Source organism: Bombus fervidus, chromosome 10, assembly GCF_041682495.2.
Source record: "Bombus fervidus isolate BK054 chromosome 10, iyBomFerv1, whole genome shotgun sequence".
In the NCBI taxonomy this organism is placed as follows: domain Eukaryota; kingdom Metazoa; phylum Arthropoda; class Insecta; order Hymenoptera; family Apidae; genus Bombus; species Bombus fervidus.
The window spans coordinates 14,089,402-14,113,226 of NC_091526.1; the positions used below are offsets into that span (position 1 = coordinate 14,089,402).

The 23,825-nt window shown below is 39.6% G+C and overlaps 2 protein-coding genes, 1 long non-coding RNA gene and 1 other non-coding gene across 16 annotated transcripts in view; 1 reads left to right on the top strand and 3 right to left on the bottom strand.

The window, feature by feature from the left end:
* LOC139991364 (echinoderm microtubule-associated protein-like 2) overlaps nt 1–17,915 on the bottom strand; it is a 31,801-nt gene extending 13,886 nt beyond the window's left edge. For 6 of the 11 annotated variants that reach the window (XM_072011359.1, XM_072011355.1, XM_072011356.1 and 3 more), the window contains exons 1-3: nt 17,326–17,915; nt 7,788–7,892; nt 547–777 (exon numbers count right to left, since the gene is read on the bottom strand). In XM_072011359.1, the coding sequence (XP_071867460.1) occupies nt 547–777; nt 7,788–7,833 (277 nt within the window). In that variant the 5' untranslated portion in view covers nt 7,834–7,892; nt 17,326–17,915. Of the gene's footprint in view, nt 1–546; nt 778–1,206; nt 1,387–7,787; nt 7,893–17,325 lie in introns of those variants that run through there. The other 5 variants (XM_072011352.1, XM_072011350.1, XM_072011351.1 and 2 more) reach the window with 4 other exon arrangements.
* LOC139991375 (uncharacterized) lies at nt 2,086–4,613 on the bottom strand. The gene is made up of 2 exons (XR_011800815.1): nt 3,380–4,613; nt 2,086–2,334 (listed from the first exon to the last, which is right to left on the bottom strand). It is a non-coding gene; the product is annotated as an uncharacterized lncRNA (long non-coding RNA).
* A 2,513-nt stretch (nt 17,916–20,428) lies between the features above and the next one.
* Nucleotides 20,429–20,510, top strand: Trnas-cga (transfer RNA serine (anticodon CGA)). Its single transcript has one exon. It is a non-coding gene; the product is annotated as a tRNA-Ser (tRNA).
* Nucleotides 20,511–20,818: 308 nt separating this feature from the next.
* On the bottom strand, nt 20,819–23,249 carry LOC139991348 (MD-2-related lipid-recognition protein). Of its 3 annotated transcripts, none has more exons than XM_072011330.1 (5): nt 23,089–23,236; nt 21,911–21,961; nt 21,732–21,857; nt 21,372–21,541; nt 20,819–20,998 (listed from the first exon to the last, which is right to left on the bottom strand). In XM_072011330.1, the coding sequence occupies exons 1-5, from the start codon at nt 23,189–23,191 to the stop codon at nt 20,915–20,917; spliced, it is 534 nt and encodes a 177-aa protein (XP_071867431.1). In that variant the 5' UTR covers nt 23,192–23,236; the 3' UTR covers nt 20,819–20,914. The 3 variants fall into 3 exon arrangements, with proteins under 3 accessions (XP_071867431.1, XP_071867430.1, XP_071867432.1); XM_072011329.1 differs by having other exon boundaries at nt 21,902–21,961; XM_072011331.1 differs by lacking the exon at nt 21,911–21,961 and having other exon boundaries at nt 23,089–23,249.
* Between the last annotated feature and the right edge of the window lie 576 nt (nt 23,250–23,825).

Genomic DNA, 23,825 nt, shown 5'->3' on the forward strand with positions numbered 1-23,825 from the left:
GAATTCACCTCGAAGCGCACCGATTGCTCGATGAAACGCGAAGGTAACGAAACACGACCCTAACCAGTCGCGTGCTAACAGCTACACCCGATGAACTTTGTTTTAAATGGGCTGAAACTCGCGAGGCTTCCCCGTATCTGCGATTTGCGACGTGCCTCTACGGCTTCCGTAACAATTAGCTTCGAAACTTTGGAATTCCTAGCCGCGATACGGCCTTTCGTATCTCGAAAATTTATATCCTTTACCCTTTTCTAATCCGCGGTCCATTTTTCCAAGTTAATCGAACCCGTAGCCGAAACTCGCGAATATCCATTTCTAACGAACCACCGATTTTCTTCATATCCACGCGAATCTTTTCTTCGTCGATTCTTCCTTTTTCCGCTACTCGCTAATAACTGCGCAACGAATATACATATACATATACTCACATACATATTCTTGAAAATTAAAAAATACCTTCTAAAAATCTTTTCTTCGCGAATACATCTAGATAACGAGCGAAGAATGTGCGAATACCGAATTGATTCGCGTAACGTATATACTCACTTCTAAGCGATACATGACCGTTCCTTAAGGGCGAGGACACTATTCTTTCGTTTCTCCTCTCGTTTCTCTCATCCTCTCTTTTCTCGCGTCCTTCCAGCTGGGCAATTCGCCTCAGCGCATCCGCCAGAGTAGCTCGAAGACAAACTATCTCGTCCCTCTGCGCCAAGGATTGCCTCTCGAGGTCCGCGACTCGGCCTAACAGCGATCCGGTCTCGCACTCCAGCATCTCGTCTGTAAAAGGGAATTCGCGTTCAACGGAATAAAAATATGCCAATAAAACGTGGGAATTCTTTCGTCTTGTAAACGTTCAAAGGCTATTTCACAGCTACGCGTTTATCAGATCTCTCAGATTTGTCAGATTTCTCTAGTTTGCGATCGTCGAGTTACGATTTGTTCGCGTATTATAGCGTCCACTTGACCGTTGTAAAAAACGATCCACCATCCACAAATGGTACAAATGTGCACGACCATCTAATCCGGGAGTGCAGGCACGCGCAAGTTGCAAGATACCTATGTATTCGCTACAAACATACATTTCCTAGAATCGACCATCATCAGCGTTAATTGTGGATTTAACGCGACACGACTATTTCCGCGAGTAACAGAGGATTGAGAAAAGGGAAAAGGGAAAAATATGTTCGAAATTCTAGCGATACTCACGCCACGCCTGCTCCGCTTCGTCGATGGTGTCCATCGCGTCCGGCGTGGACATCGCGATTAACCCTTTACGATGACACCGACGTATCAATACGTTATTCGATCGAATTGATTAACGAACGCGAACAGAGCCAACGTGCTCCGTTTCGCAGCATGTCTCCTCGACCGAGCGTGACTTTTCTTCTACGAAACGCCAGTAAATCTGCTTTAACGTAAATTCATTTTCCTTCCTCAGCCGGGTAATCACTTTTCTTCGAGCGTTTATTACGTTCTATGGGTCGATGTGTTTCGTTCGATCCATCGTTTATTTCCTAATCGAAAGATTTGAAATTTCTTCGAACATATTGCGTTAGAATTTATACGGGTACGTCGCTAAGAACGGTCGAACGGGTCTTGCGCGTGTTTTCTTCAACTTTCGTGCTTGTACAAATCTGGCTACGAAACTTTTATCAATCAGACAGAGAACTACCGAAATATCTTCGTCGAGTAGAAATATCGACGATTACGCGTAAAAGGGAATCGCGAGTCCAATGACGCTGACCTTGACCTTGAGATACGTTGTCGAGGAGAAGATCTTGAGTAACGCGTACTTTGTACGAGCCGTGTGACGATCGTGGTTTAAAAGTTAGCTTGGATTAGGTCAGATGTTTCGAGGAATCTAGGGATTCGGCACCCCGGCCACTCAATGTGATCTAAACTTACGTAACTTAACTATCACTGTTATCACTGTTAAGATCGCAATCCTATGCAAATGCGTATGCAATTTCACTTTTAACCAGTTATATCGGTGTAAATGTAATTTAGCACGATCGCGCCACGTTTCGTACAAAGCGCCTGTTACTCAGGTTCCACGGGATAAGTTTTCTTTTATTTTTTTTAGAGAGAGATCATGCTTATATAAAAAATGGTATGTGTTAAAAATTTCTACGAAATAGAAATATCGTGATTTCTCGGTATCGAGAGTGGCTTGGAGCTTTGGAGCTTCGAAGGAAATGCCTCTAATAACGTACATACTAAAAAGCTACGATCGCTATAACATTGTATTCCCGTAAAGAATACGAGAAAGAAGCGAAAGAAACTTTTCACAAGGTTTATAACATACACGTTTACTCCGATTATATGCAAATCATTCTGTAACGTAGAATTATTTAATGACCCATTTCCCACGATTGTAACGCTAAATAGTAACAGCAAACTGTTCCATTTACCTTAATAAAGTATTAAAGTATTAATTACAATGCACTCGCAGCAACCGGCTAGATCAGAGAGATCGATATAACAAATAATTTCTCTCCACATGAATCTAGTACAAAACGAAATCAACGAAACATGTGCAATCGGAATGTCGTTATACGTGTAACGTGCTGATACTCGTCACGCTCGAAATTTTTTTAGAATTGTCCATCGACAGCCAAGTTGCACGTTCGTTGCGTTAATTCTTCTTACCTGAAAAGAACGCGGTTACTGTTAAAACTTTTATCGAACGAAAGACGAATCCTCCGTTATTTTTCGCATTCTTCTTACAACTTTCCATGACATTTTTATACAACACTCTCTTGCTATGTTTATTCTTAGAATATATTAGTACCGTTCGGGATTAGGTTGGCGGAAAGGATCCAGGAAACTCTGTATACATAATCGATTCGAGTTGCGAAACATCATGAAAGTCGGTATCGTTAAAACATTATTCGCAATTTATGACTAAGCACGTATTCTTTCAGAAAAACGTCTTCGTTGGCAACAGAGCACACGGGGAGAAGCAGAAAAATAAATTTCGTATTATTTCGAATTAAATCTCTGTTTGTTGAAAATAGAACGAACAGCGAAAAACAAGAGATCGATTAATACCTTCGTTTGTGAGTGAGTAAACAAGTGAGAGGACTTTAATGTCAATAAAGACAAACTGTAACGAATAGAGGAGATAAGTAAAAAGAAGACACGAAAGTAATAAGATATTTATTATCCGCCGTATGAAATTGTAGAGATAGCGTGATAGGTTAAAATTTGTGGCGTAGTCGTTTGAAAACATAGCGACGTAAATTTAATATCGCATAAATCGGTATTTCTAAAAGAGAGAAATTATTCCTAACACCGAAATTCATTGGACAAATGTTGTTTTATATTCAAAATATAAATAAATCCATCGACTAAGGAGAAAAATAATTTTACTACTTACTTGCTATTCTATCATCAGACTCGAGAATATAATATCAGCGTTATATAAAACTATATCTTCCAACGGATAAACGAAGAAGCGTTTGGTATTTCCCCTTCCAATTTGGAAAGATAAGCGTTGAATAAATTACGTTTGCTTTTAAGGCTAAACATTTCGATCGACTATTCCACGTTATATCAAACTTTGAAACAGTTATTTATATTTATAGTTGTCATTCCACGATTCGAGAGAAATATACATGTGTTGTACAAATACGTGTGTTACGTACTACTGTTATTCGGATCTAGGAAAGTTTTGCTTGACATCTTTATTACACGAGATAACACCATTCGCATGGAACCATCATCGTTTCAATTATTTTTATTCCACTTTCTAAATCGTTGTCTTCGTTTTATATAATAATTATATCGATATAAATGTATCTTTCGCGATCTGTATTTTCGACGCAAATAAAATCATTTGCCTTTCTGCGGAGCAGATTCTTATTAAAAGGTTAGCAAAATTTGTACAAACACCGAGACGAAAACGGATACTGAAAATTCAACGGACCGTCGTTCTAAAATCGCGATGCACCTACATGTATGTAAATTATAAATATAAACTACATTTCTTGCTAAAAACTATTACGGAAAAGGGGCGGAACCTTTAAAACACCGAAACATAAAAATTCCAAAGATTCACTGTCACTGATCCGCATGTTCGCAGAACCTTTCTCGGTAACACCGTACAAAACACGACAACGCGTGGAACCACGAACCAACCTTTCGAATATTAAACCATCTGTTTACCCGAGAAGCGTAGGAAGGAAAAATCGCGTTTCAACGAATCAGCGACCCGACCTGTTCCGTTCCGCTTTTTTTCATTTTTATCGACCGCAACAGTACTTGGAAATCGCTTGGATCGATCCGAGACAAAGGGCTTTGCACTTTCCCTCGAGTTTCCCCGTAGCTAGCAGAACGACGATAGCACCGACGACAACGACGTTTCCGTCGCGAGAACGAGTACACGTGTGTTTTCCGTACGGTCGCCCTAACGTTACTGTCAGCCCGAGAGTACAGCTGCTTAGCCGCGATCAATACGTTCTAGATACTCCAGATGATCCAGATGACTCGGCTACGTTACGCGAGCCATTCACCGGGGTCACGATACCACTGACAACTGCACAAACACGCACACACACGCACGCACACGCACGCACACCGGCTACCCGTATTTTACGTGTTTTTTCTTTTTCTTTTTCTTTTTCTTCTTCTTTTTCTTTTTCTCTCTTTGTTTCCTTCCTACTCTGTCTTTGAATTTTAGCCGTGTCAGTGTAGAGGGTGAAAAGTGGATACGTAAAATTCGAATCGTACGTAGTTCGAGGAGCGACGAAAGAACGTTTCCCTCCTACGATTTGACAAAACATACGAGTTATAGTAAATTTAACGAAACCTGGTTAAAAACGTATCTTTTACAACGCTGAACGGGCATCTTTCTATAATTATATTATAATTAACCAATGATCATATGAATTTTTATTAAATAGCAAGTTTCAACCTGCGTTATCGATTGAAAGATAGTACAATATTATACAATGGCAATGTCTTAAAATTTAATCAGTCTAAGATTAGAGATGACGAAGCGCAAGTGAATTATTCGCACAAGGCACCCTGAAGTAAGCGACACACTTTTGCCAAATGGCAATTCTCTACGAAGACTTAAATGACCGATTTACGACGCTCCACGATTTACGTACGAAAATTTTACTTGGCCTTTTTGTTCGTTAAATTTTTGTATTCTTTCGACTTAATCAGCGTTAACGTCACTAACACTGATCGCGTTAATAACGTCTATTCTAACTTAACCGATCTTTTCTTTTAATTATACACACTTTTCTAAGTATAGTACCTTTAAAATATTTTGCATTGAAACCAGGGACAAGCAGAGAATTTGTACGGATATTCGATAGTTTATTTGTCAATCGATATAGATAGATATCGATATTTACAGGCAATTATTCGATTATTTATCCGTAAACATCTTGAAAAATATTCGTTACGAAGTTTGCTCGCTCGATCGCGAGAAACCTATCCCATAAATGCAAACCAAACGACTCTACTCATTTCCGGAGATGAGATTAGACGCGTTCGATTTATCGTTTGGGGTCGTCTCTAATGAACGAGTCGCATCCTGATTATCGGACACACCCTAGCTATTCTTTGAAATCATCTTGTCCTATATCGACGGAGTCGTTCCATTAAAAATTACTTCGGTTATGTCATCCTCTGGCCCGATTCCACCGAATCGCCCAGTCTGAAAAACAAGTCAAACTCTATCGAAATCGTAAAACGATCACCAAAACTTTCCATGCGACAGGCAAGTTTTATTTTAAGCGATTAAGAGCATAGTAGACTATTTACGGGAAACGATTACCGGCAAAAATTTCCTGGTTATAAAAAGGAAGAATTTTTCCTCAAGTCGATACTCATCGTAAACATCTGGTAGCCGATATTTCTTTCGCGTTCTTTACCAATTTCTGTTTGAATAATGCGCAAAAAATTGTACATTTTTCAGAATTTTTCGAAACATTAAAGAATTTCATTCGTTAATTTAATAGGAAACCGATGAATTATGTATCCAATAGCAAAATATGAGTTTAAATTTTTTAATTAAAGCAATAACTGCATTGTCCGTTTTTTAAAGAACGTGCGTTGCTTCCATTACGCCATTTATCGATCCACGAGCATCCAACACAACTAATACGACCCTTTTAATGCAAATATCGAGTTATCCATTATCGCTGTTGTTGGAACGTAGTTGAAATTGATTTTCAAACTGATACACTAATTATAATATAATATATATATATATATATAAATTACGATATAATAATAAAGTCAGGGTAAAAACAAAATTCAGTTTTTATCGATACATTTTGTCGTTACGTTGGCAACATAACGGCAAAATACTGAATTGTTGTTGGTTGCCGATGATATTTTTAGTCTAGACTGACGTTTCGTTACGTAGGTGTAGAATATTCAGTGGTCATGCTAGCTAATTTCGATATATGTATGTATATTAATAGCGAAAAAGAAGGTTACGCAAATGTAGAGCTATATATATATATACTACTTATCTTGTCTACTGTCTCCGGATATCGACGATTTCTAATTATATCGGTATCAGATTACACCAATTTTCGTTCTAATCTAACGCAATTAGAGTTTTACGCTATTACTAATACAATACCATCGCATTGTTATTACTCTGGTTATTTATCACGTATCTTATTACAGTGTTGTATCCTAACATAATTGATTAAAATATAAAACGTAAAGTATGATAAATTAATAATATAGGAAACTACGATTATCAGAAATGATCGGTTGTATAATATTCGTTATTATTTCGTTAAAAACTCAGCTATATTATTCAAAGATGAGATAAATTAGTCGATCGAAAATTTCTTCCCTCGACCAAAAGCAGTTTAAATTCGAGATTGGCACGCTTGATAACGACAACGGAGCTTCAATGACGCTTCATAGACCGAACGTTCCGGCCACACGATCCGATGCTCCACAAACTCGACGAAGCATCGAAACGTCGAACGTTTCCACCGAATTCAGGTGCTTGGTGAACGTTGAAATTTCGTGAAATTCCAACCAAGGACCGTTACAACGTTACGATACATCGTCGACTAGAGAAGCGAAATGTGGGATCGATATTAACGAAAGAACAGGATGAGCATGGCGCACCTTCGCGTAACGTCATCGCGCTACCTTCAATGCCTTATATAACAAGTGACACCGGTCACCATACAATATCTATTTTTCGCATTTACGACGCACATTCGGCTCACATTCGACTTCACAGCCAACTATTTCTACGGCAACGCGCTACTCCAATCGTCTTTTCCAATCCATAGTTACATACACGTGTAACAGATATTCATATTTGTTTCGTTACTTTCAAATAAATTCTTTTTATCTTCTTCTTCGATCATCTCGCGAAAATTATCCTTTTCTAACTCTGGAAATTTTTCAATGTTTCCGACCCTGGACTCCTCGATTCTAATTAAATTCACACAGTATCGATTCTATCCTTCGACAGATTTTTAATCTGCAATTATATTTATTCGAATTTACCAATTATCGTGGAAAGATTTCGCGTTATATATACGCATAGTCTATGTAAGTCAACGGGATAGTACGTTTACTTTGCAGATGACGCAAGTTTTGCTAATCGCAAATAAGTACAAATAGAACCGCAGAAATTGACTGGAAAACCCATTTTTACAATACGGATTTTATCGTAAAATAGATTTTTTAAAAGAAGAAAATCGAGTTCATATAGTTAGAATATGTAATTTACGATTCAAAGAACGTACAACGTATTTGTTTGTGAATACGTACGCAATAAAAAAACTTACTCATTTCTTGCTTCGCGTCCTGTGTCGTATGCCCGTTTACGTGCATCGTCGCGTCCGAATTTTTCTTTTCATACTGATATTGCTCCTTCGTTGAAGACTCCGTATCTAAAAGAAAAGACATTATACCGATCGACTATATCCTTATCAAGTTCGTTGATTCTAATATATCATAATAATAATATACGTAGCAAAATATACGTACATGTATCATGATAATTATATTTGTGTTCTTAAATGAATAAAATCTATAAACGAATAAAATCCAGCTGGCCGTTATATTCCATACAAAAAGACAACGGGAAAAAGTTTTCTTGCCTTTTTTTAAACCCGAGTGTCCATTCGAGAGTAAAACTATCGCGAGCTAGCTCTCGGGAGTATCACTCTCAAGTGAACACAGAGAGTCGAGAATGACTGCTCGAAAGCCTCGTTCAAACGTCTGAAAGTTAAACCGTTTGCGATTTTCTCTGAAATGAATACGGAGTCTCAGAAATCGATCGCGTTCTTACACATCGTACGTTTGATAAAGTTTCGCTTCATTTTTTTTTTCCACGTTTCTTCGTCTCTAAACGAGAATTGAATTCCTAGCAAGAGGAAGAATAGAAACCCGACGCGACCTTGATCAATGAAAACGAATGGCGCTACGCGATCGCGAACCCAGGTGAAGTTGCTTTAGAAACTAGGACGCGTTACACCTTTCGCGCTTGCGTTCCTTTCTATATATATATATATATACGTGTATAATATAAAGAAGAAGAAAGTCTATCGAGTTAATTATCGTGAATTTAGATGCGGCAAACTGGCAATTTTCTCTCTTCGCAGCTTATATATGTACGTATGTATGAGTCTAATCGTTTTTAAAGCATCTGTTATCCAACGGCCAAACGTAATATTCGATATTTCCTTTTATCGAAAACCGAATGTTTATCTGTAACGTAAATGCGGAATTCGATTTAGAATCTTTTCGCTACATTAACAATTTACACCACTTTGGACGGTATTATACAACCTTTTCAAAAATAAACGAGATACAATCTGATTTATAGTACATATGTTCTTCTAAGCACGACCAAAATCAATTATTAATCACGTTTAAACGTTGCAAGTTTTCACCGCTGCTCGGCTCGTAAAACCTCGATTAACCGGTTTAATCGGGACCGGGTTATACCGTTTAAATTAAGGCATGCCGGATAGTCGAAACCCGAAATGATAAATGTACAAGAATGTCAAATGCTGCAGATCTGCGGACCAGATATCCGTAACCCGATTTAAAAAATGCCTAAGATATCGTATTCGTACGTACGTACGTATGTAAGTAGATTATATGGAATCTCGCGATGAGTTAATTTTACATTCAAGTGTATTTTTTCTTAAATCGCGTTGATCGCTAAATAATATTTCGCTGGTGATTCGCGCAACTGAAACGCGACTGCTTATCGCTTTTTTGACTACGGTCGCGAAAAATATGTTAGAGGAAGGAGATAGCGTGGGACGAGAAGGGTTATCAAGTTGGACGAAACGAAAGGGATTTGGTTCGCAAGGAATAAAATGGTGGCGGGGAACGACTGAAAACGAACGGGCTAATATTTGCCGATACGATGAATGGAGGAGAACAGTGAATCAGGACGTATCGAGAAACAGCTGGCTTATCCTTCGAAGAAGGAAGCCTATGCTCGGGGGAGTCCTTCTACCAATGTACTTAAGCAGTGTAGGCAAGTATAGAAGCATTTCGCTCGAAGCGGAGATCGTTGAGCGAAGACTGAAAGAGCAAGAGACGCGGGAACGAGCTGAAACGCAAAACCAGTAAGCATTGACCTGGCCAGAATGCTGCCTTATTGGTGCATAAGACTGGCCCCCACGAAGCTTATTTTACGATACAGCCTGTGAACAGACACACGCGCGTCTCTCTTAGCGTTCGTTCCTTATATGCGCGTATTTAAACGCGACGCGGATAATTGGTTCGCCGTTTGTAAGCAACCTCGATATCGAGTCAGCGTTAAGATTCGCCGGTGTTCGGTTCCACGTATCCCTTGACAGCAACGTTCGACAAAACTTTCATTCTGCTTGTAATAAATCTCCGTTATGACGTACATCGACAACGAATTCACGTGTCGATCTTACCGCAGGAATACGATAATTAAAAAACGAATAAATAAAAATTTCTTTTCTTACATTTTCCTTTCTTTATCAAGATCGTTATCGCGTTACGTTAATTTTAATCAAGTCAGGTTAAAGTAAAGTTAGATAATTAGTCAGGCACACCTCCGCGATTAATCGCGCGCGCACAAAACACGCGTTAATATATCGTACGTACGCAGTGTCTACGTTTATATTTATAATAAGTTACTTGTACTGTTGCGCTCTTAACACGTAGTAATTAACCGGCCCAATTTAGCGACCGGCAACCGTAAAGAAGTTACTACAAGTAAGCACGTGCGCGCGCGCTTATTCCTTGCTTTCTACTCGTATCGTCATTTTCACCACCGCCATTCGTTCGAAACGATTCTTCCACGCGTCCGATAGGCCGCCGTCTGGAACGGCCCTTCCCTTTTATCATTTATTCTCGTTTCTCAATCGCTCCACCGCGCATACTTCTCTCCTTACTTTCTTCCTTACGTAAGTCGGACAACGAATGACAATCTCTCGCCGGACATCAGATTATGTTAATGATAAACTGGATTTGCATTCACGCGAATTGATGTCACCACGCTATGAATGGTGCCCGCTGCGCATTGATATAGCCTGTTCGGCTCGAATAAAACTCGCCAGTCTCGTTAAGCGCAATTCCTGCCAGCCAACAGGCAGACCGACTACGCGCTCAAAGTAGATCACGTTCGTCGACGAGAATGAGAAAAGTCTGTTTACTCGTTCCTCTGATCTTCGCTCCTATATACCATTTTCGATATACCATATCGAAACGAAACGAAAAATAAATGTTTCTAACGAATAATCCTACGGAATTAAATGGTTTATCTCTCGACGAATCGAACGTCGGTCTTGCAACGAAAAGGACGGATTAATAAAATCGAGAAATTTACAAAAAGCCAAGTTGACCGATGTTGTAAATTTCACTTATTTTGCAATATGGTTCCGTGATGATAAAATCATACGGAGAAGTTTCTCGTTGCGGCAACACGCAGATGGTATATTCATTAGACTTAATGAAGCATCTTAATTAATCTGGAACACCTTATATAAGCGTAGACGCAGTTGCGTTACGTCTTCCTGGTCTTGCGCTCGCTTAGAACGCGAGTCGCGCTCCGCTATCTACGATAACCGAAAAACTGTGTACGCTTTTCGTTCGAATCCGTTCGGTTCCAGTTGCGCGCAGCTGATTAGAAAAACGTTTGAAAATTAAAATCGTCCGTCAGTTTGCAAAGAAACGAATACGAGTTAAAATCGAGTTTTCGATTATGTATTCTACGCGATTGTTTAAGACCTTGAGAGCGGTTTAAAATAAAACATAGAAAGCGGCAGATACTGAAAATAAACCCTCGCAGAGAAAAATATTCGCGTAGCTGGTTCTATTGAACTTTAAGCAGGTTGCGGTTAGGTATACTATATGAAAATGATATTAAACAATTCCGCGTGTCCCTCTGTCCCTCCCAAGTCGCTTATATCATACGACAAATTTCTACTTTTTCAATTATTTTTCGAGACCGATGCGTTACAAACGTAATATCAACGTAGTATTGGAGTGAATATTAAAATTAGAAAAGACCGACGAAACGATGGTTCCGAGAATCTCGATGTCTAACTTTGAGCGATCGTAACCTATCTTTTTATCGTTGGTGGTACACACATACACACACACACACAGTTCATTTCCTTAAACATCACTTAGTACGAAGAAGTATCGAGTTTTCGCGACAGACCTTTGTAATTGTGCGCAAATACTCCAATAGCATCGGCCTTCCAAACATAACGACCTTGATGCAATTGCACCTGCTTATAGGCAAGAGAAATTTTCAACCCACTGCGTTGTATAAGAAATTTTTCAACATTTTATATATCGCGATAAATAAAGTATATATTATTTACAAATACGTAAAAGTATCGATTTCAAAGTTACGACTGTACAAAAATTCCATTTCTCGGAAAGTGACGACCTTTCCTCGAACGATCGGAGAAAATTGTCCAAGTGGCACGTTAACCTAATTAACGTTCCATACAGGCGGTTGTAATTGTTATTTATTATCGAGACATATCGTTACAATACGACGCCGTACTCGTTAAGATACCTTCTTGAAAGCGTTGCGATGTATGCGGTTACGGATATCAATCAATTCGAAATAGGTATATAATTATACGAACGTCTTCTGGTCATGATACGACTCGACGAGTATAAGAGTTTGTGTAAAAGATACGTTTTATTACCGAGATTGTGCACGATTATCTTGAACATTTTTCAAACTTGGTACGATTACACGACATCTCTAGCAATTCTCTCTCTCTCTCTCTCACTCTGATCTCAACGCACAATTTACAACGATTTACAATTATGTTAATTAAAGAGCACAACTCATTGAACGTGGATCGACGTTAACGCAAAAATTGGTTTGGTATGCGTATAGACCGTTATCAGTGCGTCTAGGATTCGACACACGTAATGGGAAACGCGTGACGTTGGCTCGTGATTAGAAGCTAGAAGTCTATGACGACTATACTCGCATAAATCTGATTCAACGTCGGCTATCTGTCCTTTGCTACCGTGTCATTAACACGGAGGATAGGATAGAGCAGCGAAATTTACATAATGCTATCATCCCACGTTGCGTTCGACTAGGAACTGCGCGAATAAGAAACACGTATACGCAATGTAGCGAATAAAAGAGAAAAGTTAGGCAAGTTGCGGTCCTTTCTGCGAACGACGGAGATAATAAAATCGCAGCATTAAGCGAGAATAACATTATAGCCGCTAGTACCTACGTATTATGTACGTACCGTGTACCGAAAATAAAGAGAACTTTATTGTCATCCGCGTTGGTATTGTCCTACGATGGAATAGTTGAAATTCCAATGAGGTGAATTTAACCGCCATCGTTACTTCGCTCGGAGGTCGCTCAACTGCGACGCGATGCAAACTATGCACTTGCACGTACAGCACAGGATTAATTTATGACTACACGTTTTGATTTATAACTATTCGACTGGTTGTTAAGACGATTTTTTCCGTATCTTCGAAACGTGTCTCTAACGTATATCTTAAGTTCATCGATTTACCGAGTTGCTTATCGAGAAACACACGCCTTGGTGCACGTAACGCCAAGGTCAGTAAACTGCGATGCTATGCAAAGCGTGCATTCGCGTGTCGACGACGGAATTAATGCGCCAACTCTGTCGAAACTTGTCCACTTTCCAGCGATACTAATTAAATACGTGATACCGTATTTTCCGAAATGTATTCTTGCGTTTTATACGTACGAGCTCTAGTTTGAGTTTATTCGCGTAACACGCCATAAATTATCACGGCGCACTGCCGCTCAAAAAGACAGATTATATTTTGAAAAAAACGAATTCAAAGAAAAAGAAGAAGTAACGCGAATAAATACGATTCAAACGGATAATGGTAAAAGGATGAATAGTTACGTAATAAACGGTCGAATAAAGATCTTAATAAATGCGTTTTCTAAGCCCACCTCGTTTAATTACAGCCCACCTCACGTATCTCGCGTATTTTACGCACGTACACCCAAATTATATCGTTAAACGTTTATGTTAGATTTAACTGCTGATTGTTCAAGGTGTCTTCACTCGCAAGATAGCTGCTGCGGCATTCTAAGATCGCAATTGAAATTTTCGTTCCGGAGAATGGAGAACGAGTTCCAGCGGTCGCCGATGTTTCACAGAAAATCATTATTCTACTTTTTCTGAACTCCCCCATCAAATAGACGGAATTATTACCAATACAAATCAACGAAAAGCATTTCGCGTAAAGTTTATCCTTCGAAAGATAATCGCTAAAGATCGCATCGTTGCAACTACCTATTACCATTATCTCCGAAATGTGTTTCATTACGAATTTACGATCGGTACGTTGATCATATCGTTCGAACGATTACTGTAAACGACAAATTAATATTTATGTAAATCACCGATGAATATCTTCCGTAGCTATCTTCTCGAATATCCACGTTAGTCATTTTCCTTTGAAATAAATCGTTAACGAGACTAGAGTAATCGTAGGCGCGGAAGGCGTACGGACGAACGATTCTCGATGAAAGGTGGACGATGGTGTGTGTCGAGCTGTAATTCCGCTTCGGCTTGAAATAAAAAGCGCCAAAGCGTTCGTTGGTCTTTATCGCGACTAATTGCAAACGAACGTTCGAAATTGTCGATATTATTCTACGATAGGGAGAAGCACCTATCGTTCTGTTGGAAATAAAATTGAAATTTATAATTGGTAGCGTGTGTGTCGCCGTTATCGCGATATTTACGAATGCATCGATTTTTCTCAAGCTTTGTTCATAAACGCTGTTCCAGTATTTACCGGATTCCCCGTTAATCTGGCGGAACTCGCTCTACACAAATTTTTGTACGTATTCAAGTATGTACGTGTCATCGTCGAGTCCAATATCCACGCAGCCTGTTTTTAAAAACTTCATTTGCAATTCCTTCCTATTACGTATCGGCACGATTAAATCGTGAAGGTTCTCAACAATGAACTTCCTGTCGGTATTTCTTCCTTGTATTTCTTTTTGTTTGCATCATCGCAGGATTACAACAATTTTCCACGCAATTTCGACGATCTAAACGCCTTAAACGAGCGCCTTGTGATTCACTATTCCAACAACCTTGACACTTATCGTGAGCAGCCGAACACCGTTCTCCATTACGAAAACGCGGCTTACGTGTCTTACGTATCTTTCTTACTAAAGATAGGAGAACAATATCGTACAACGATATCGATCGTTTAGTACCGTAGTTTCGTAACGTGTACCCCTCGATAGACGATCAGATTCTCCATACATCGGATTTTCTTTTCTTTATAGTCTTTCCGAGAATAAAAAAAGAAAAAAACTTCTTACGATGTCCGCGTAAAATAAATTGTTGTCGATCATATTGCTCTGGCAACATATCTCAAGATTCTCTGGCAATTCATCGAATATAGGAAACTGTGAAAAAGTGAAAAAGCATTGACATCTATCGTTTCGTCTCGTTGCATGATACACGGTCTACGTGGAAATAAAAGCGTTTTGTGAAAAATAAAGCGAACAAGATTCGAAGCGTACCGCTTTGCCATTTACGAGCACTGGTTCTGACAATGAGCCAACAACGTGCTGCCGGATTTCTCACGACATTCAGCGTTGTAATTTCTCTCGCCATTGTCTCTACCTAACTACATCGAGTCGTGACGCGTAAAGAGTGCGACTCTTATCGATGGTGTTTGGTAGCGCGAAAAAAGAAAAAAGAAAGTGGAACGTAACGGCGTCGATTAAAACATTTCTGTGTCTTCGCCTCGAGACGATATCTTGTTTATGGTCCGTCTGGAGACGACGTCTGGACACGCTCACCCTTACCGAAATCGAATCGACACGTTTCCAACGGCGGATCCTAGCGATAGTTGATTGAAAATCGGTGACGACGACGCGCTCCTATTTTCAGTTTACATATACCACACACTCGCACGATCGTGTCCACAGAGTCCATGAGTTACTTATCCATTGGTTAGTTAGCGACGGAGCGAATGGAAATTGTGTCGTACTCGACGACGAAATTTGTGCTCGCGCGGCTGCGAATGGTGCGCGTGTTAATCGCAAGTGGGAAAGAATCGTGTCGTATTTCGGTCGGAATATATGGTTGTCGCCATTTTCTTATTACATACGAGTAACGGTAATGTTACCCGTAGCTGCCACGATCTATGAAACATTCGTGAAAATCGACGCGCCGAACGCAAATACGTAGTAATGAATCGAGCGTTCGGATAATTCCGAACCGATCAAGTATACTTCGAGTCTGCAGATTATCTGGACGACGTTCGTTTATGCATAATGCATAGTCGGTTAGACGCACGTAGGTATACAGGTACGCCTATGGCACGCAAAGAGTTCAAATCGTCAAATGTTTCAGAAATACGAAAGAAACTAGAAAAGAACGTAATGAAAATGCACGTATAAATCCTTAACGATCCGTGTCGAGTCGACATTATGACGCGAATGTTGGACTTGGCGATCACGGAATGTCGTTTGCTAGAAAATTTGCAACCGCACGGTCCGGCGTTTTTACGCGAACGAGTACACGCTTGTATCGAAGGAATAACGTTCGATTAAAGATTATTTTCGCGGCGCGCGGCGAGCGACGCCGATCCGAAATTACTTTTAGGGAAAAGTTGAGAGCGTGGTAGTCCCTTGGGAGCTGTGGGAATTATACTTTCACCAGCCTGGCTGACGAAATGAATTTCACACGGGTAAAGGACTAAAGACGGGTGTGTAAGAAAATCACGCAATACGTTATGCTTTCTGTCAACCGTATCCTATTGCGGCAAGCACTTGTCAAACAACAATCACGCGCGTCACCGTCTTTTTATGCGTATATCGATGTCGAGTTATCGTCTTTCACGTAATTATAACAGATAACGAATCTGAATCCAACAACCATGCGTACAATCACGCAACGAAACAAATAATATCAACGTTATTACATATTCGCTTTCTTATCGTTCCAACGTGCGTTTTTCTGCAAACTATTTTGCTCAACCGAAACGAACGAATGTCACTCGAATCCAAGATTTCTTTCGCTTTCTCTTTCCTAAAAATATCATCCGCGACAAATAAAATTTATTCCATATAGACTAATTTCGTCGTTTCATTGTACGTTACATCGTTCATTGTACGCACACACCTATGTGTAAGTACAAATTCTATACTAAACGCTTCTCATCTGGTAGCCTTCTCCGAGTCAACAAGGTAACGAATATACGAAACAACTTGTACATACGTACATTCTTGCTGCTTTGAATTTGTCTCTAAGAATACGCATTGTTACGAGATGTAAACGCTATCGATCTAACACTATCACAAGGTCAAAGCATAGCGCACTGCCTTTCGTATATACATATACATATATATATATATATATATACCAATTTATCACCAAAATCCAGATAACAGCTTTCCACTTTTACTTGGAATCTGCTTTAAATCTTTTTCCTAAATTCAGTCACGCTTTAATCGCTTATCCGAAAATCTAATTGAACTGGTAATCTTACGAACGTGGTAACTGATACACGTGCATCGTGCATCGAACTCGATCGCGAGAAGATCCAAAGAATCCAAATATCAAATCGATAACAGTTTTGTAATAATCACAGTCGTTAATTAGTCGCCGTTAAATAAAGAATATCCATGTTTCTTTCGAACGTAACGGCGATTCGACCGATCTACGGAAAACGCGTGACGAACACGCGGGAAAAAAAAACAAAAGAGAAAGGAGGAAAGAAAGAAACGCAGAAGGAATAACGAGACAAAAGAAAAGAAAAGAAAAGAAAAGAAAAGAAAGGGAAAGGAAAAAAAAGGAAAAGAAAAAAGATGCATGGCATTACCTGTGTGCGAAACGATCGTGCGGTATGCACGATCGGACGGAGTGGACCTCTTCCACGGGAAGACAGGAACGTTAGTCAGCAGCGTAAATAACGACACGATAGCCGGGGCTGAGGCTGGTGGGGTCGGACAGAGGCAGAAACAAGCTTGCGGATATTTCCTTAGGTATTTGCATACAATCCGGCTCGAGGCGAATTCACGGCGTTCAGGAATCCGTGGAAAGCCCTGCCGCTGTTGCTCTTCTTCTCCCCTTTCCTTTCTTTTCGTTTTTCTACCACCTACCAAACGATCGACGCGTTCTTCGTTTGTCGTTTTCCCTTTTGAATTTTCTGGGCGTCGTCGATGCTTCCTAGCGATGCCGTCGCCCTTGTCCTTTACAGGGATTCGCGAAACGCCAAATCCCAACGGCCGAGTGATTTCTTCAACTCGAAACCGCGATTCGTACGATTCGAAACTCTCACGGAAACGCACCACGAAGGGACCGCGGAGACACGATAACGAAGCGATCGCGAAGCAGCGCCGGGCGAAAGGAACCGCACGCTCAACAACCCAGCCAAGCACTGTTGAGGCCAACAGGTGAGCCGTGCCAACAGTTTACGGCCAGTGACGTATCACCCGCGTGTTCTATTCAGGGCAACAGGTGTGAGCCGACGCAGTGACGTACCATTGCGACAGAAAACGATCGACCGGTTTCCAAATATACTTTGCTTTCGATTTACTTTATTTTCTTCCTTTTTTTTTTTTTCTCGCGTAAATTAACGCCACGTTTAACTCTATTTTTCCTCGTACTTATCGCTTATCGCACGCTCAACGCTACGAGTATCTTTCTCTTTCGTTTCCATTTTCTTTTTTTTCTTTTTTTTTTTTTTTTTCACACAAATCGCTGGACAAATTTTTATTTCATGTCAAGATCAAGTAGATCAATTTCACGTAATATGTTTTCTTTAATCAACGTTCTCGAGTTAAATAAACGATAATTAAGTAATACGACGTAATAGTATTTGCTTCTAGAATTGTTTTCGTTTCAATTAAATTTTAGATAATATAAATGTAGGAGTCGATGTGCGCGTTCCAATTAATTACAAATTCTTCTCTCGCAACGCTGTCCATGGCTCGTTCGAATTATTAAATTCATTGCATTCTTGTCGTGTGTTACTTCGTATTCGACCAGCACCTGCAACGTTCAAACAGCAAATCTATTCTTCTTTCATCGCCGTTGAAACGATGCCTCGTTGGTAACGAACGATTCGAAGATCGGCTTTCGCTTACAACTCGTTCGAGAAAAATGAAATCGACAGCAGCGACGAAATAAAGAGTAAAAGTCGTTACTTGCCCTTAAGGGTACGACGAACGTTGCGTAATCATCTCGATTTATGATTTACGACTTAGATACGTATATGAAACATACGTGGTAGACTATTCGTTGTTTTATTCGAGAGCGAAAAATATCCGAAAGCAAGAAACGACGGAATAATTTCTAATCTGTAAAAGAAAGATACCTAATTAACGAAATATACGTTTCATCACTACCTAAAACTTTCCCAACTGTCGTCTTTTCGACACTGTCCTCCATCCAATGGCCAGATACGATTAACAGAGACAGGTACATAATTAGTTACGCGTACAGATCGACTGAAATAGATCCGCGGGCGTGAGAGAAATAGAATAGGATCGAACGTGGATTACTCGTTACGTACTTACTCGTTAACTTACTTACAGACACTCGAACCGCTTCCTTTCGCGTTTCCAGACTTTCTTTCGTGCGCCAGGTAAAAGTGTATCCTTTGTTGGGCTACGCGATGGATATTGTGCGTGGCCAGTTAGTTTTGCAACTCTTATTCGAATCTTCGATAGACCGCTTTGCATTCCGAAAGTACTCCACGCTTATCTTCCTTTCTCCGTGCATTTATCTGTTACGAGGATCCACCGAATCCGCCCACTTCCACAACCATTTTATTCCTCTGGATTCGATTCCATTGGATTCGAGTTCCACTGCTTCGTCTACTATTAGAACGATAGAATTATAATACACGATGAATTTTGTCGACGATCACCATCTTTGGTATCGCTAATCCGTCCGCAAAGATGACTTCATATTTTCCGTCATTTTTAGACGCTATATAATTTTGTAAAATAAAGAAGAGAAACGATCGGTTCATAGCAGTGTCGTACGTTCGGCGAATTAAATCAAAAAAGAAAAGAATCGATATGCGTATAAATATGATAAAGTTGTTGCGACAGGTGCTACATAATTTCCAAACTAAAAATCCGAGTAGTCCACGTTGACGTTAAATAACTCGTGATTTCGGTTGAAAAAGCCGTAAACGGCTAAATAGCACGCGTACGCATGCGTGTACACAGCTTGAAATTTTAACTGAAATTACGCTATCAGGGGAATACACGAGGCATCTATGAGAAATAATTATCCATTTACGTCGCATGTGCGCGCTTCTAAAAATCTCTTCTACGAACATAATAGTATCGATGTTTGTCAAATCAACGATCATATCGATCGCGAAAGTATAAATTTCGATGTATTTAACAGCGTATTTAACAACCATCTATTTCTACCGTATGTGTACATGAAAAATTATTTGCGTTGCCGTAATTTGTCAAGTTTTAATTCCAATCACCGTCAACGTTTCACCACGGACGAATCACGTTGCACACTCTTATTCCACACCGAGTCGATAACGCGTAGCATATGGTAACACGAATATGGTAAGCGAAAATATTACCACAGCCGATATAAATGTTTTCTGTAAATGCGTGTACGTACCAATAGCGATTACCAGTGACCAAAACGATTTTGATCATTGATCCTGATAACGATCATTCCGGTTAACTCGTAACCAAAGTTACTTTTAGCCACCGTTTGAATCTGATACCGTACCTTTTTTAAATGTTCGATCACTGTTGTAATAATTTCCGTGAAATATCTAAAAATAGAATCGATACGAAATATACTATGCAAGACTGTTCTACTTTTTCATGTACGTTACAGTTTCGAAAGAAAATTCATAGGACTTTTAGCTTTGTTTAATATTGTTTCTTTGGATATTGTAATTCGATAATAAAGAAACGTTACGAACGAGCGTGGCGTAAGCTGCGGTGTCCGAGTGGTTAAGGAGTTGGACTCGAAATCCAATGGGTTTTTCCCGCATAGGTTCGAATCCTATCCGCAGCGGCGTTTCTTTTTTCCCGCCATTTCTTTTACCTCGCGTAACGCATAATTATTTCTAATAAAAGCCATTGTTGAAATTTATGCGTACGTAACAGCATGGAACCGTTTACACGTATACGATAATATTAATTTCACGACAAAAGCACGTCGTCTTTGTCTTTCGTACTTCGTATTTTCTTCCTTTAACTTAACTTTCGTATTTCATAGTCGATGATAGTTGACAAGCTATTTTAGGCGGTAGTCGTTACCGACCGATCCTAGGCATTTTAATAACGTAAGTACGTATGTAACGGGAAAGGATAAACAAACTCTTATTAATACTTGTTCGTTTATTTTATTAAGTTAGCGAATGGTAAATTTTAATCGAGATTAAACGCAATAAGACGGTGAAGCACACGTGGTTAATGTCACTTTGTTATCTTAATTTGAAACATAAAACAACATTCTTGCTCTTCCTCGTTCCAGATTTTCCATTTAAGATCGTACGTTCGCTGAAGTAAAAATAAATTCTAATTAACGAACAATCGACACCGTTGTATAATTTGGTAGCAGTACTGTATGGACGACGAGGCATAATATAATATCTACACTGAAACTATTTTCATAGATACGTTTGCGCCTTAAGTACAAACCCATTTCTTAACACCTCGTGTACGTGCGTGCATTTTCCAAGAAAATAGCACGTTGCCGAAAGTAATAAAGAGAAGTTTAACGATTATAAAAAGCATATCTGATTAAGAATTTAGTTAAGAAATGTACTTGCAACAGAATTAATTGAAACGTAATCGATAGACAGTACGTTACTAAAGGAGATACGTATACCGTTTTACAGACACATATGTATATGTTGTTTCGTCTACTTACGACAGGATATTTCTTTAAAATTGGTACTTCCACGTGGTACGTATTCCTTTGGCCTGCTTCGATCGGACAGGAAGTCGATAAACAGGCATCGGGACTCATTCCCAAAAATGGAATATCCATTACCTGACTTGCCCAAAAAATTCGACCTTGTATCTTTTCCGACGAGAAAGCTGGGAAATAGAAGACGAACAGTCGTTCATTTTCACGAGGTATTTCCAACTAAATTCTTGCGATCCGTTGATTTACACCGTTAAATTCGATAAAGACAGAACCATGTTACCGCCATATCGTATTTCATTCGTCGCGTTATATTATTTTTATCCCTAAGTCGTAAACAAGGATAGCAGTACCAATACTTACAAGGTGTATAGTGGAATGTCATATTCCCAACGACTCCTCTTTTTAATTTACATGGTTTTCCTTCTGCACTTTCTTTACAAGGATCTATGTATACTTCGTGAATAGTGCAGTTCGACTGAGTATCGGCTATAAAAAAAAAAAAAAGACACAAATTCTCGACGTTAGTCGACTTTTACTACGCAGAATGTGAGAAATCGAGTCCAAGCTCCAAGTTCTCATCAGCGATGCTTCTGTAACGTTTATAAATAAATTTTGCCGATTATCGCATCTCTTCCTGCTACGAACGCGATATTGCGAGAAGCTTATTATATATATGCACATATATATATATATTCATATTTGCGATACGGTTGTTTATAAAACTGTGACGAAATAGTCAAACGCGATATGCCGTTGAATTAACTTTGTACATTTATCTCCATGTACTATGTACCATTTACGAGTCTAACATCTTCTATTCGGTAGATAGAGGACAAAATGCGGTACGTAGAAATTGGGTAGAAGCGTTATAAAGCTACAAATGATAATTTTGCAAATTCTTTTGCAGGTCCGCTAAATTGATCTTATCGAGAAACAACACAAATTAGTTGATTAATCTTGAACGAATAAAACATTTTTTCACAACTGTTGGTATACATATATATAAACGTTATAACGACCACAATAACTCGCGCTTTTACGACCTTTGACCGAATTGCAGTTTATCCAGTAAATACAAGAAGTTAGAGATTTTTATGCGATATGCATGATAATACGTAAATGATTGTTTGCTATTACGATTTGAAACGAATATATCGCATACAAGGAATTATGTAAATGAGCAAAATAAGCCGTGTCGCCTTATTTCCTTTTATACCGGGAAACAATTTTTTTTCGAATATTTTACGATTATCGACTTCGCAGCATTATTTATACTTGGTTATACCTTTAGTTTCTTATAAAACTTAATATCGATTTGTTATTTTTAAAAGGCAAACTTTTCTCGACTAGGTATACCGTATTGCGATAGCCGGGCTAAAATAGAAAAATCAACAAAGACGGAAATCATCGTGTTTTTTCCGTGTGTGGTCTTCGGCCTGCTCTCGAATAAAATAATTTATAGTTAATGAACAAACGACGATCCGTAGATCTTACAGATTTTTGTCGCACGAAGATTTGTCCAATTTCAGATCGAACTTGCCACCGTTTCGCGTTTTAAAGACTTATCAAGGTATAAACGGAGGAATAAAAGAACAAGAAACGCGACGCATCTTTCAAGTATGGAAATTCACCGATTTACGTATCTATCGGATCTGATGCTTGTGACACGAAACTCGATTCGAATGCCGATTTGTAGAATCGAACGAGCCATACTCACGATCAGGATAAGGACATTGCCGCCACGGCACGAGTTCCGCATAGACCATGGACAAGGCCACGAACAAGAAGAGGGAAACGAGTAGCGCACTGTTTCGGTTCATCCTCGATGGACGGTCGTTGCGATGTGAAGCGAACGAAAGACGACGATTCCGTTCTATCAACAGAACGTGTACGACTGTTGAGGGGAGTAGGGAAGGTTCAAGAGTGGGGCCATAGGTCAATTGAAATTGTATCTCAAGTAGCTTACACACGGTGAGACTCGTCTCGCTGCGTCTAGCGAGAAACCATTATACGTACGTATCCCTGATACAAATGCGATGATCGTGCGTAAGGAAGAAACAGCGTACCCTTTGGTCAAGCGGGTAAGCGAGAAAAAAGTATCCGCTCGTAAATCTCTATACAGCGACTTTTGTTCCAGGCGTCGACTATCGACCACGTTAACTAGATTTCTCGTTGAAATCGTAAATTACGTTGTAAATACGTAGATGATGATTAAGCGGACGAGGCAATGTCGGGATGCGCAAGCAGGCAACGCGATACCCTAGATCGCTTTGCGCGAGATCCGCTCTTGGATCGTGCGGCGAGGCAAGTCTCGCGGTGTGTAAAATGCTTTAGCAACGAGAAAGTAGCGAGTACAGGCTTGTTTCGTCCGTTGTCGAAGCAACCGCGCTACACCGTTGTTCCGTTGATTCAGTGACCATCGCGTTTCCGTAATCGTCATACCCGATCTAGTTC